The following is a 15854-nucleotide window of genomic DNA, read 5'->3' on the forward strand; positions in this document are numbered from 1 at the left end:
AAACTGAATTTTTCTTTTAGGATAATTGCCATTCACTTTCATTTTATATGCAACTGAGTGGGGTTCTGCAGTATCCTCTGTGGACAATTAAAGTGCTGAAATAGGAGAAGCGAATAATTGCTTTGTGTGGTAATACTGACGACTTCTGCGTATTTGTCAATCTGTGTTAACAGTATCGATCAGGATGGGATCCTCATAGAGGGGCAGATAATATTTCCACTAAATCTTCGGACAGTGATGTAAGTGATATATCAGCGGTTTCAAGGACTAGTAGTGCTTCTCGTTTCAGCAGCACAAGCTACATGTCTGTCCAATCAGAACGGCCAAGAGGAAATAAGAAAATCAGGTGAGTAAGGGGACTTTAAGCAGGAAATTCCTCTAAATATATTTTAGAAGGTCTTTATTTTTCTTTGGATAAATGTAAAATCTTTTACTTCTAAAAGGTTAATATATATCATTAAGACAATAAGAACTTCTGTACAGATTACTTTTAATTATATTTTGGTCTCCATTTCAAACTTCTTGCACAGAAGAGTTTTACAGAACTTATAACTATTTTCTTACTAGATTATTTGAAATAATATCATTAGCTATTTTTTCATGTTTGTTATTTAAAAAGTAATTCTGTTATTATATCTTTACTGAAATTAAAGTGATGGTTAAGTGAAGACCTGAATTTTTTAATATTCTAAGGAATATGAAAAATCATATTTTAGAGGGGATTTTTCCTAGCTGAATACATTTTAGTAATTCAGAAAACACAAGAACATTACTTTTTCAGTAACATGTTCTCCCATCCTCTTGAAAATTTTTATAAATGCATGGAATAAGTTCTCAGTTTCTCAAGAAAATTTATAAATGTAATGTATGTTTGTTAGTATAATTTTCATTTATCACCCAACCTATAGACTTTATGGTCACCTGAGCTAAATTAGTCTTTTTTTACTCCTATTGGATCAAAAAAAACAATAATGGAGAGACCACAACTTTTTTCCATGCAATTTTGTAACAAGAAAATATGACTTAAAAACAGTTATGATTTAAGTGTTGCTTACACAGTGCTTCTCTGGTGTACACTGGAGAAAAAGTTTTCAATGCTTAAAAGATGTCATTTTTATTTATGTTTTAGTAGTTATCATTACTTTTCTATGTAATTTTGTATGCATTTTTTCTTGACTTTTTCTTTCTTTTTTGTATTTATTTGCATGCCTTCAATTTATGTTGCTTTCAAAAGGCCAAAGGGAATAGAAGAGGGAGGGAAAGAAGGGGATCAGCATGAAGAGATAGTTCATGAGGAGGAAGAGGTAAAGGAAGAAAGAATTAATGAGAATGAGAAAGGGAAAGAGATTACAAAAACATGTAATAAGGAGAAAAACAGAGAATCAGGAGACGAGGAAAAAACACAAGATATATCTGAACAAGGGAAAGAAAAAGAACAGTGGAATAAAGAGGATTTGCAAAAGCAATTCTCGCAAGATGATGACAGGTAAAATTTGCTCATTTTCGTAGACATTTCCCATTAGTAATGTCCTTTCTCCTACTCTTAAAAACTATTTTGCCATTTACATTTGGTTTATTTTCTTGTGTTTTATCTATTTAACTTCTAATGCAACTAATTAATGTTAGCAAATTATTACCTAACAGATTGATTTATTAAACAGTCTTTAATTTGTATACCATAGCTCTGAGAGTCTGATTTAATTGGGTTTTCAAGTTCTTTTTGACTAGGTGGATCAAAGGTAAATCTCCCTTTAGTTTTTTTAGCATGAATTACTGTATATCTTCCTCATTTGTAGAGTCAAACCTTTAAAATGAGGTTCTGAAGGGGCTGAAAAAATGTAGCCTGCACTATAAGAAATACTATATACTAGAACTTTTAAAATGAATGGCAAAATAGGTAGCAAAAAGTAAGCTTTATTCTGTCTCTGAATAAAGAAAAAAGCAAGTCCCTTGCCTCATCATAGTTATCTGGTGGTGTCTAGTGCAGTTCTGATTCCAGAGGAAGATTGTGGAGTAGGAACAGTGCTCTTTGATACTCTGAGAAGATAGAGGCCTTGGGGCTTATTAGAAGGCAGACATGTTGGCTTAGGCCCCTCTAGAAATTCATTCAGCTAGAGAAACTGCCAGAGAAGGAGCTTTGAACAGGGGAAAAAGGGAAGAAACATAATCAGCAAGGCATAACAACAACTATGTTTTCATTTTCATAACACAATGCACTAAGTAAGTATGAAGCCATCTTTACAGTGCCGTACTGAAAGTCACGTCGGCACAAGTCCACAATAGACTCCATCCTTCTGCCTGAGGAGATGAGATCTGTCTAGTTACATTCCTCTGAGACTGAGAATTGCAAATCATGTGCATTTTGGAGGAATTTGGTTTTCTAGTGATCCGTCCAGACCTTGATTTTGTGCTAGTATGCACTTGGCATAATACTCACCCCGATTGTAAGCCAAATTTTGCTTTATTGTATCTAAATCCAATCTCAGTTTGTGCTTTACTCAGAGTTAATGAGAAAGATAATTGGAATAAATGTTTACCCCCTGGGTATAAAATTCAGTGGTCTAATTCTATGACACTTCACTTTCTGTCTCAGATTGGTATATTTAACTATATCTGTGATCTATGAAGGTTTCTATGTAACAGACACAAAACCTAAAAGTAAATCTTAAATTAGGCATATTTTGTAATTCAAGTCTAAACTAGTAATTTCAAGTCTATCTTTGTTGTTTATCTAACTTTTGATAATTACATTACCTTATTAATGAAGACCATTTTTCTGGTTTGTTTGGCATAGGGTCATTTCATCATTAATTCACAGAGAAAAGTTTTCCAAGATTTCCTTGGAAAGAGACACAGAGTTTCCTTTCTTCCAAAAGCAGAGCAAAATGTGAGCCTCTAATGTGTTTTCCATTCTATAAACTGTGTAAAGGAGAACACATGAGCCCCTTGGTGTCTGCCTGGAGCCAAAAGCCTATGTTAGCATATCTGGCTTCGTGGGGAAAAGTTTGAAGAAGATTATAACCTTGAGTTCTCGATTTTTTAATATTACTTTCTTCACCATTTTCTTCTTGAAAAGACCACATTATTTTACACAGGAAAGGGAAAGATGGTATATTCCTAGCAATGAGTCATCAAGGCATTGTACTCTGCTTAAGTAACTATATAATACTTTCGCAACTGTAAACTTTAGGGGGCCAGGCTGATGTCTCTAGGGAACATATACTCCATACGAAGGCAAAAAGTGTCAACTGCAATTATTTGTGAGAAAATGCTGGTGTTGCTAATTAATTATTGCAGCATAGGATCTTGAATTTGCTTTCATTTCTCAGAATAAAATGAACAGTCTTTATTCCAAGAGAAATTATGTCTGAGTACTGCCAGTAACATTTTGTTTTGGTAGTGGATGAACAGAATCATAGATTGTTTAAATGCCAAAAACAACTTATGTGCTTATACAACATTATTGGAAATAGTCTTATTCTATAATGCATCATTGACATTTACTTGTAATCCAACTTTTGTAAAGGAAAAATTTTTTTCTGACTTCAGGGTTTAAGTATCTATAGCAATGCTGGTATACTTAAAATTAACACAGTGACTACAATGAACCAAATCCATTTTAGTTGCTATTTTCATTACAGTAATTGTATCTCATTGTGTGATACAGAATTATGTTGTTTGTGTTATAGTAAGTCTATTAAAGTAAGTCTTCTGAATGTACTAGTAGGAAATGAATAGCAAAAAATAAATTCAAAAAAAGGTCCATTAAATATTTGAATATAATATTTTTTCAAAGTTGATTAATAAATAATACATTCACATTTAGCTATTTATATTTCCACACATGCATGTTAACCTGGTTAAATGCCCCCCTATCATTAATGATTATTTGGTAATCATTTCTTGAAAATCCAAAATTATATTTACCATTTAAAATATTTTTCTCATTCTGTGTACATAGGTATGCTTTAAATTTTATATCTATCTACATTTGCTGATTACATACCATATATATGTGGTAGGCTGGCCCAGAAAAAAAGTGTTCAGATGTAAGGAGAAATCATTCGTTCAACCAATATTTATTTAGAAAATTTCTCAGGCAACATATACTATGAACTGGGGGACAGAGGTGAAATTAGGCATTTCTAAACTTCTAAGCCTGAGGGTGAAGCAGTTTCTTAGACTTGTGTGGATGGATGTTTAAGGATAGCTCCATATCCAGAAAATTTCATCAAGAAACGTAAACTAATTCACAAGGATATTTGATGAAAGAATTTGGCACAAAAGTGGAGATCTTAAGTAAATCTGCAGTGGAAGATAGAAAAACAAATATTGAACAGTATAGTATTGTTAAAACCAACAACATTTGGTAGCTTTGTGATCAAATTACTCATCCATTCCCCCAGGTTCTGTTCTGGGCATATAAGACAAAAGAAAAAATAATTCAAGAAACTCGTTTTCTATAAATTTTCATAGATAACCAAATAAGATATACCGAGCCTCAACAGATTGCCTGCTTCTCAGATCCTCTCATATTTTTGTATTACCCAGCTTTCCTTTTAATAGAAATGTTATAGTTTATAATGAATGCACTGCCTAAAAACTTTATGGCTTCATTATTGTAAAACAGATTCAAGATCTACGGTAAGAGTGAAATATTCACACAAAGATTTGCATTAATGAAGACTACACAGAAAACCTTTTGTGGATTTGTGTGGATCTGATATTTAGCAAATTTTTGTGCTTTACATTCTTACAGAAGAGTCAATTTAAAAATGATTATTTGTAAGACCAAAATATAAATTAAAAGTTTCAAAAATCAAAAAAAAAATTTTAGTTCTCAGGCATGTCTATAAACGGTATGGAATTATGTTTTCTCTTTTTAAAGAAAACATTCTTGAGATAGGAAAATTTTTTAAAGGAAAAAGGTGGCATCAGTTCAAATATTCATGAATAGCTGTTTTTAAGACTTAAGCCATCTAAATTATCTAGCAAAAAGTTCTTATAGTCTTTAAAAGGGCAAGCAGAATAATTGTTAATGAAATATTTATTACTGCTAACTTACAGATCAGAGTTACAGATAAGCGTTGAAATGTGATAATACATTTTCCTGACTATGTAATATAACGGCGTGTACCGCATATTTACTCCTATGTTATAGACCTCCTCTGTTTTATGATTGTGCATAAAAAGGGGACTTTTTAAAAAAACACCTAATATCACTCTTAGAATTTTGATCATATAAGGACCCAGGAATTTGCATTTTTAAAACAAACACCCCCAAGTGGTTATGATTCTGTCCTTCCTCTCTTTTGGGTTGCTTATATTTCCTAATGAATGCTACGGTCAGCTTGTCAATTTGGGGGGAAAAAGGCAGCTGCGATTTTTGACTGGGATTGTGTTTAATTAGATCAATTTGGAGATTTTTGCCATCTTAAAAAATGTTGTCTTCCAATCCATGAGCACAAGGTGTTCCATTTATTTATGTTTATTTTCTCTCGATGATGTTTCATAGTTTTCAGGGAATATATCTTATGCTTCTTTTTTTAAAATTTATTCCAAGTATTTTATTTTTGGTGCTATTGTAAGTGGAACTCTTTTGTTAATTTCATTTTGAGACTGATCATTGCTAGTATATAGAAACACAATTTATTTGTATAAATTGACCTTGAAACCTGCAACTGTGCTGTATTCATTTATTAGCTCTAAAAGTTTTTAGTTATTTCTTTAGGATATTCTATATGAGATCATGTCATCTGTGAATCAAGATTACTTGATTACTTCCTCCTTTCTGATCTGAATGCCTTTTTATTTCTTTGTCTTGTCTAATTGACCTGGCTAAAACCATCACTACAACGTTAAATAGAAATGCTCATGGAAAGTTCTTAAAAGAAACAGCCTAGTAGAATTACTTTGCATTAGCTCTAAAAGCATTTTTGAGGATGTCTCCTGTGCCACTCATCCATTTTAGAATAGTCTATATGAAACTTTCTTTTAAAATTTTGTGAGTAGCTCTCTTAAAGAATAGATGTATCTACTTCACTGAAAACAAAACAATGTAATCCATTGTATGTTCTCTTTATCTAGTCTATCAGGAAGTTCAAATTCATAGCCAAAGACATGATAATTCCATTCAATTTCTTGAACTACATTATATTATAATCATTGTATTATATATAATAATTGATATTTTTATTTTTGCCTCTTTTTTGAGGCTTTGCTCCTTTACCTCTATTTTATTACAATTGAGTTATGTAACTATTTAAAAAAACTGCCTCAAATTGTATATGCTGCTAAATCGAAACAGTTTTTATATAGTATCATGCCAACCTTTAGAATTCAACACCTTTACATTCTCTTCTTGAAATGCTCTTTTCTCTGAGCTCTTGTGATTGTACACTCCTTTAGTTCTCTAGCCATCTCTCTGATCACCTCTGTCTTCTCTGGGAACATTCTCTCTGCCCCTTCCGTGTTGACATTTTCCAGAATCCCATACTAGGCCTTCTTTTCTTTACGTGTTCTATCTTGATGCTGCCTTCTATTCCGTGGCTTCCAGTAGCATCTGTGTATTGATGGCTTCCAAAACTGGATTTCCAGCCCAGGTTTCTTCCTTAATCATCTGCCAGATCTATCCAGTCCTGTCCTTGCCATCTTCTTTTCTGTCCTGGGGACGTACCAAACTCAGCATGTAAAATTAAATTCATCATACTGTCACAGAACAGGCAATTACCCACTTAATAACCCACTCCTCCTTTTGTGCTCTCTCTCGGTGGGTGGCACCGGCATCCTCCCACTCGCCCAAACCAGGAACCTAGGCATCACTCGGCTAGTCCTTCTCCACTGAGCACGATTCCCTCCCTCCAATCAAGTCTTATTAATCTTAATGCTTAGTTATCTCTGAAGTATTCCATTTCTCCCTAACCCTGTATCTACTTCTATAATTTAAGCTAGTATCTCTTATGGAGATTAGTTTAGTAGTTTAGTTTCATAGATTAGTAGGAAAATCTTGTCTTTTAAAAATAATAGCCCTTAAATCTGAACTCGTTATGCTAATAGCATAAAAACATGAGTAGTCAGTTTTTCTGAAGTTGTTCCTTTGTGAATTGTATACTTTTAATAGATGAATTTTATGGGATGTGAATATATCTTTTAAAATGCTCAAAAGGTCTCTGCAAAAAAAAAAAAAAAATCTGTAATTTGTGTTGCTTCTTCAGTAACCATTATGAGTGTAGTGGTGATAAAATGCAGATGATATTTTGTTTAGGGTTAAGTTTGTCAAGCATGTCTTTTTTTCTATTCCAATACTTCTTAAGAGCCACCTTTCCTTAAAATGTTCATCTCTCTCTTTTTTTAAAATTCTTGCATACATTTTTAACATCAGCAGGGTGCTGAAGATAAATAAAACACAGACCTTATTCTCAAGAAAAGACGATGATTTACTTTTCCTTCTTTTTGCAGCCCCAGATTTATCCTTTTCACATAAATATAATTGTTGGCCTAAAACTCTGAAATAATTCTCCCTTTCTATGTGTCTCTGTCTCTGTCTCTGTCTCTCCAGATAGATAGATAGATAGATTCCTCAGTTAATAAGTAAATAAGCTATTCTCATAAAAATTTAGGGAAATTTCCATGTGTGGGAAATCTGAGTGTGCCGTGACTTCACAGTCTCCATATTGGATCATTGAAAGTGAGAAGTTTGAGATTTGATCATGTATATGGTCCGAAGAGAAAGGGCATTTGAAGATGCGGAAGGCACAGGTACTAGAGTAAGAACCTGGAGATGGAGGAGGGGTTCGGGTCAGAAGCATAGGTGGACTCTCTGTTGGCTCAAGCCAGATGAAAGACAGATAATAAAATAGATGATTTATTAGACAGGGAGCTGGGAAGTTGGTTTTCACTGCCTAATGGCCCTAATGTTCTCAAACACATAAGAGGAAAGAGTATAAGAGTTTGGAAGTTGAATTTGAGATTTAATTTGGAGTAATCACTGAAAAAAATAGGGGAAAGTAGCTTACCAAAGGCAAATTTAAAAGTTGATGAATAGTTCTGCAGATCTAGCTGAGGGTTGGAGACCAGCAATTTCAAGAGACACCAATGTGGGAGAGTAGTGTGATCTTTTCTAGCAGCACTGAGCCCATCCAAGTGGAGAAACAGAACTCAGATTGTAGCATTTGTGGAGAAGTGGGAGTTTTGATGGATGGGGTTGTTGGAAAAATAGCAGTGGAAAGCAATTGAGGGTGCTTGTGTAAATGTTAGTGCTATAGACAAGAGGGAGGAAAAGTCCAGATGGGAACTGATAGACTAGGACAGTATAGAGAAAATCCAAGAATTGGAAAACTAGATCTTGTAGTCAAAAAGTAAGTTTAGGGTGTTGGGAGGATAAGCGGTTTTAGTTACAGTATGTCATTGAAACAAGATTTTGTGATGAAGCTATTTTCGTTAGTTGACAAATCCTAAGACATAAGCATTGGAGTGAGCAGAGGAGTGGATGAAAAGAATAAAAATGAAGGCGACTGGAGATATGTGAGTTTCAGAATTATGAGGCATCTGGTTAGGTCTTCTTAATGAATACTTATATTTCATACTGTTATGAGAATTTGGGAATTGAAAAGAAGACTGAGCCAGCTCCTAAAGACTTCAACGAATGAGTCAGTGACCATGAGGTCATCAGATGACAGGATGAAAGGGAAAAAAAGATTGGTATATGTCAGCATAGCCAGAAGTCCTAAGCTGCAAAGAAATTTTAACTTTTAAATAAACTAGAAGAGAAATATATTTTTTTAAAGTAGTCAGTAGTTAGAAATATGACAACCTATGAAAAAGGATAAGTATTTGGCACTAGAGGGGATTTCAGGGGAAGCAGTGTGTTCAAGAAAGCACCAGGTTTTAGTTAAGATGGTAGTAAAAAGGGTTAGGAATGAGTGGTCAGGGGATAGCTTTGTAACAGCGCCACCTGGCGTTGCTTTGCTGCTGGTGTCACCACATTTTCAGAGCGGTCTACAGCTAACTCATAATATTTATACTTCAATACCACATCTCTATTCTTTGATATGAAATCGGAGATCGGTGTTAATTAAAATTTACTCCCACATCTTACATAAATTAAAAAACTTATTCAAAGAGTAACTGAAAGAGACTTATTCGATTTAATTGACTTTGTAGTGTAATCATTATTAGCAATTTCTGTTAATCTGTATTTCTCTGGTGACTGGTTATCACACAGGAAATCTTATTCAGAGATGCCTACCCAGATTCATTTTTACTGATGAATTAATTGCATTCTGGTTAGAATAGCAATTTAGGATTATATACATTTAAAATGTCCATTAGCATTCATTTACATATTAAACTTTTGTTTTCTGGCATTACCACTATTGATTAACCTATAGGTAAATAATGTTTCTATTTACTTATCTGCTATAATGGATACAGTTCATTTTTATTTATAACATTGTTAACATTTATTTCTAACATTTTCTCCACTGGCTGTATGTTAGAGAGTAAAATAAATTTAGTGTGAAAGTAGAGAAATAATTAAATTGGAATGACTTCTACCATACAAAATAATAGCAGTAGAAAAAACTGCTGCAGTAGTTTCCATCATATTCAATATTTATTTTTACAAGCTAAAAAGGATGATTAATTCACAACTGTTATTCTAGACTACATACAATATTCTGACAGTGACTCCTAATAGAACTACAGGTATCCCTCAGGATGAACAAATTTAACATATAGAAGTTTGATTTTTCTAGAAATAATAAAAATAATATCAAGTTTGAAGTCAAAGGATTCCCGTGCATGAGTATTACTGTGTTAGATGCCAGTATATCAGTACAGTGTGGTACTATATGGTGTGACTTCATTTTCAAACGCTGATTCTCCATATAGAAAGGGGGAATCTAGTCTTAAGCGATCAAAAGTCAAAAAAAGAAAATCCACAAACACCCAGCCTGAGACTTTAGAACCTTAATGACACAATTCCAGTCTTTAATTGTTAACCTTATCTTGACTTCAGTCTTTCACATTTACTGGCCCTTTCCCTCACAGGCTCTTGCTTTTATTCCTTTGTGTATATGCTCATGTTGCTTCTGATGTCTAAAGCATAGTTTCTTTCTTTCTCTTTATGAGTAAAGTATCTGCCCATCCTTCAATATTCAAGTCAAATACAAATTCATCCAAGAGACACCTCCTCTGCTCTCCCTCCATAATTTATCTAATATTCTTTTACAGTAACAGTTTCTCCTGTGGTGCTCATTTTCCTCCCCTGTGATATAGTTAATTATGCATACATTTAATCTACCACTGTTGACCATTAGTTAGCCTTTTGAGGATATGTATTTATCTTTTTGTTGTCTTACCTCTCAATATCTACAATACCTCACACATAGTAGGCACTCAATAAAAGTTTGTGCATGAATGTGTGAATCAGTGAGACCATAATAAAGCAGTGGAAGTTCAGAGGTGTGAAGAGCTTCTGACATAGTGCAGTACCCAAAACGCTCATCTCAATCTTCTCTGACAACAATGACCAAGAGGTCACTTTTTTCCCCAGTGGAAAGAAACCTATTTATTTCAGAAGTCAGTGGAATTTACTTCAGAGGAGTTTGTTTTATGACACATATGTATTCCAGTTAGAAAAGATTTAGTTGGTTGGCTGGTTTACTGATTTGATATATGATGAATGATAATCATTATTTTATAGATAAAAATCCTGTATAAAGTCTAACAAGAATGGGAGAAAAACAGACAAGAAAAGATAGCAAAGCGTTCATTAGACAGTATTTGAAGATTAGACAAACTCATACCAATCTAATGTGTCCCAAAAGAATAGTGTAAAATGAATTCTAAAATCCTATTGAAAGGTGCAAAGATGAGAGAAATGACTATCATTTGAGGATGGCAAAAATAAGAAACTTTGTAAATTGGTCTTCTGAGACTTTCTATCAAAATATTTTGAATAGATGATATGTAGCACTTAATACTGAAGTTATCTGAAGACAACTGCATATTTTCAGGACACTAAGAATTAACCAACTTAATTTTACTATTTCTGTTTATCATGGAGCATGAATTACTACCTTCCATGATGCACCTGTCATGTGCAGAGACTTAGCCTTCCAGTCTGGCACGTTGGGGATTCAGCTGGCTTGCTTTGCAAAGTTGTGAATAAGAACTTGGTGCCATGTTACACTGACTCATAGTAAGCATAATATCACTTATCCTCATCCAGAATGTATTTTTAGTATTATAATAAGTAATACCTAAGTCCTCCGAAAATAAACATGAGAGATAATATAGCATGATGGCTAAAACTTAGCTCTGGATTCAGACAAAACTGGGTTGAATCCTAGTTCTGCCAGTTGCTAACAATGTAAACTTGGGCAAATAAAAACCACTTTCTTCACCTATATACTGGGGGTAATAATAATAATATTCTTGCAGGGTTGCCATCAAAATTTAACGAGATTATATCCTGAAAGCTTCTAACATCATTCCTGGCACATGACAAGCATTTGATATATAATAGGGGTTGATAAAGAAAGAAAAGGAGAGGAGATGGAAAATACATTTATGAAATTCTCACTTTTTAAAGCTTTTAGATCTGCATATTTCATAGACACTTTCCTATAACACTTTGCCAGATGACAATTCAGAATAAGATAGATCCTTCTTATGTTTTGTGCAAGAGAAAATAATTTCTGAAATGCAAAAAAAGATTTTATTGTAAGGTCATTTCACAAAGTAATAAATATAGTAGAGATTCTGGAAAATTTTTATGGGATGTGTTTCATAGTTTGAAGTGATGGACCTTTAATGGTCTTGGAGTTAAAATGATTTTATTCCTAAATTGCCTTCGTTTATTCAGCCAATATTTTTGAACATCTTCTATATGCCAGATTCTGTGCTAAAATACTGGTTAACAAGACCTAATTCCTTCCCTCAAAGAGCTTAAAGTCCAGAGGGGAGATAGAGAAGTAAATAAATGATTACAATATAGAGTAAAAGTGTAAAAAGTAATTTTAATATGTGATTGGATAATGCTTACCTTTAGTAAAACATTTAGAATAAGTGAACTGAGACAGGAAGAGACAAGTGACTCTTTCAGCATTATCCAGGATAGGAAAACAATCTCAGAAGAAAATCCACAATTTCTTATAAGCCACTAACCATTTAAAGTCTTTCTGAATTAATAGCTTAAGAACATATTTGAAGTTTGTCAAATAGTTGTCTTAGCTCCGATGCAAACCAAGCATAAGGCTTTTAAAAAATCTTTAAAAAAATACAATAATTAAAACATTATATATTATTTTTCACTTGAGTCTCCTAGGTTCTCCTACTTAGTTTTGTTTTTTTTTAATCTTCCTGCTATGTAAATCTGGAAGGGTCTGTCTCCAGCTAAAATCAGTCAGCAATGTAAGAATATGAAGTGTGAATACTTAGAAATATAAGAACAAATCTTTTGAATCAATGCTTTCCAAGTGCATTTCCAGAAATTCCCATGAACTGATGATTAAAAATAAATGGTTTTAAGGTCAATAGATTTGTACTACACATGCTATCCTTATCTTCGAGATTCATAGTATACATCAGCATTCTGAGAAGTTCTGCAAAAAAGTTGTTTAAGCCAGCATTCCCCAAACTTTATGATGGACTATTTTAATATAATGTTTTCAAACTGTATTTGGGAAATATGCCTTAATCTCAATGACATGCTTCAATTTTTCATTTCTAACTTTCACTTTCATTCTCTCCGTGAAATAAATATTTTTATTTTTGCTGAGCTTAAGCGTAGAATTTTGGTACAAAATTTGGGATTGCCCAGAAGAGATCCTTGGAGCTGAGAAAACTTACTGTAGGGATTGATCTTGTCCCTAAAGAAGCAGACAGGTGGGACTAGGAAAAGAATTGTAAAATCAAATAGGAATTAGCAAATCCAACAAAAAGGAGAAGTACTATCCAAGGAATATGGATAAGATTTATCTTTCAAGTAATGACAGTAATAGAGGGGATACATAAAAATAGATTATATATTTCAACAAATATCATGAACATTGATCATTTTTGCTGACTTTTCATATATATTTTAAAGTTTAATTCACTCTGTTGTTTAGGGAATCACTTCAAATAAAGCAATTAAGCTGCAATGTAAAGAAATGGAGTTGATGAGTGGCCCATTTTATATCTTTTTCATCCTTTTCTATACTTGCAATAACACATTTGCTTGGAACCATTATTTTCAGAGATGAAAGGAGATTACAGGTGTAGAGCTTTATTTATGTCATATATACGCATGTGTGTATATATATGTATGTGTGTGTGTATGTGTGTATACATGCCATGCTCTAATCTAGCACACACCTAGTAAAAGTCTCCCAATTTCCCTCTTTATGAATTACTTCATCTTACTCTAACTTGATGCCTTCTTATTTCTAATTCTCTAGACTCCCAGAGTTGGTTTTACATTGTTATTTAACAGTCATGTAGTGCATGATTCCCATATCCAGTGTTTTAGCACGTCATTAAGCTTTAGTGTTTCCGCCATTTATTGGTATACATACTCTTCATTAAAAGAATTAAGTCTATACATTATATAGAATAAACAACAAAATTCTCTTTATGTTTAAGGATACATAAAATATTCATCAAGTTCTATCAATAAAATAATAAGTGAATATTATAAGGGACATATTTATGTACTCGTTAATATATAGCTACTTCATTGTGCTAGTATACTTTCAAAGTCTCCACCACTTTATTGTTATCATTGTTTTAATAAATAATAATGTTAGTATCATATTTGTAGAGTGCTTTATTGGTTAAAAACTGATTTTATATATCATACATATATCCAAATATGATATATGTAAGTATATAATATAGTATATTGATACATTATATACTTTAATATTATATGTATGCATTATTTATATGTTATGTACACATTATTTATATATCATATATACATATGTATATAGGATGAGATTTTAACAGTAAACTTGAGAGGTTGACAGAGAAGGTTTTATTATTTACATTTTGAGATGAGGATTCTCCTGGTTTAAGGTTCTGATCTGCTCTAATAAAATAAATTTAAAATTGGGTTCAATCTGTACAAGTGGTTATCACTATAAAAATGAAAGGAAACTTTGATTTAGGCGTGCTGCTGTCAGATATTGAGGCGGTATTGAAATTTTAGCTTCATGGGAGCAGTGTCTTCATCCGTTCTGGCAGTGCTGTATCCCCAGTCCCCAGTCCCTAGTGTAGGCCCTCAACAAATACTTGTTGAAGTATGAATGGATCAACGAATGCCTAATTATTTCAGTATTTTTTTAAAATGTGTTTTTTGTTAAAACAGCTGAAAGACAATGAATAAGAAAGACAATTCTAAAGAATATTTTAAAATATCAAATAATTAGATAAAATTAAGTGCCTTTTCCCACTATTCCTTTAACCACTATGAAATATTGTAATCATCATATTCCCTCTGCTTAATTACAATTTTTCTTATTAGTGATTCACAAAATCTTAATGTAGAGCTTCTCTTTCATAGCTGGACTGTAATACACAGAAAGCCACACATCGTTATTGGAAGAGACTTTAGAAGTTATCTAGTACTCTGAACTTAGGAAGGAATCCTCCTATATCAGTGGTTCCCAAACCAAGCTCATAAACATATCAGTAGGAGAGCTTTTTAAAAACATAATTCTGTACACTTGACATGAGCATTCTATTCCAGTATATCTAGGTGTGATGATCAGTAACCCTATACAATATCATTAATGGTTGATTGTCTAATCTGCCTGAAGAATTCAGAACTGTCTAACCTTATAAGGCAGCATTATATTCTTAGACATCTGTAACTACCAGAAAGACTTTCCTTAATTGAGCCAAAACCTACCTGCCTCTAACTTGAAAAAAATGTTCAATGTCTTAATTTGGAGAGTGATTATAAAAGTATTTACTTTATAAGTATTCTTTAATCAAACATATGTCTTATGCACTCCTTTGTATTTATATTTCACAACTTTAAGAACATGAAAACAGGATTGGAAGAGGGAGTTGTGTCGGGGATTATCATCTCAGAAGTGAACCAAGTTATATTTAATCCACTGGTTTTATATATAGATACACTATATATATATGTGAATATAAAAATATAATGTAATAATAGAATATATAATCTATAATCAGTGGGATATATATAACCAACGTTGTATATAAATATATATGCATATGATAATTCTTCTTTGGTGCAGTTCTTCATGTTTTTTATAGATCCTTTATGCTCCAACCCTAGACTGCTGATCTCAAATTATGTGGGGTTTTTTTTTTCAATACAACAAACTATTCCCACTATCAAGTTTTATTGAGCGCTACTAAAAGATGTTTAAGCAATTCATTGATTTTTTTTAAATCCACAGTTTTTAGTCTTTTACCACAGTATAAGGTAGGATAATGGAATAATAGCTCCTTTTTTAAAAAAAGTAAAACACCACAAATAAGGGAAATGTCAAATCATGATCTATTTTGTAGATATATTGTTATGCAGCTTGTGTAGTTAAGTTAATAAACCTAGATTATTAAATATCTAAATTTGTCTCTAACAAATACATTGCTCTGATATTAGAATTCCTAGTTTATGTCAAATTTTATTCCTACATGGAAAGTAATTTTCATGTTCTCCAAGTGTGTTTAAAATATTCTTACTGTTGTTTTAAAATTATTATTTACCTTTAAAACAAAAACAGCACATACCTAAGTGAAATTCTATTTGGGCATTTTAAATGGTGTTTTTTCCCAGGATAAATGTTTGCCATGTTCCATTTATCTCTATTACATTTATATCTGCATTT

The 15854-nt window shown here is 32.6% G+C and overlaps 1 protein-coding gene across 33 annotated transcripts in view; it reads left to right on the plus strand.

The window, feature by feature from the left end:
• The window catches only part of RIMS2 (regulating synaptic membrane exocytosis 2), a 596173-nt gene that overhangs the window by 460389 nt on the left and 119930 nt on the right, over nt 1–15854 (plus strand). For 15 of the 33 annotated variants that reach the window (XM_082434237.1, XM_082434242.1, XM_082434234.1 and 12 more), the window contains one exon: nt 174–346. The exons of 14 other annotated variants lie outside the window; for them this stretch is intronic. In XM_082434237.1, the coding sequence (XP_082290363.1) occupies nt 174–346 (173 nt within the window). Of the gene's footprint in view, nt 1–173; nt 347–1234; nt 1487–15854 lie in introns of all 33 variants that reach the window. 4 more of the 33 variants (XM_082434231.1, XM_082434232.1, XM_082434233.1 and 1 more) reach the window with 1 other exon arrangement.

The sequence above is a fragment of the Balaenoptera physalus genome, assembly GCF_965194825.1.
Source record: "Balaenoptera physalus genome assembly, chromosome: 17".
Classification (NCBI taxonomy): domain Eukaryota; kingdom Metazoa; phylum Chordata; class Mammalia; order Artiodactyla; family Balaenopteridae; genus Balaenoptera; species Balaenoptera physalus.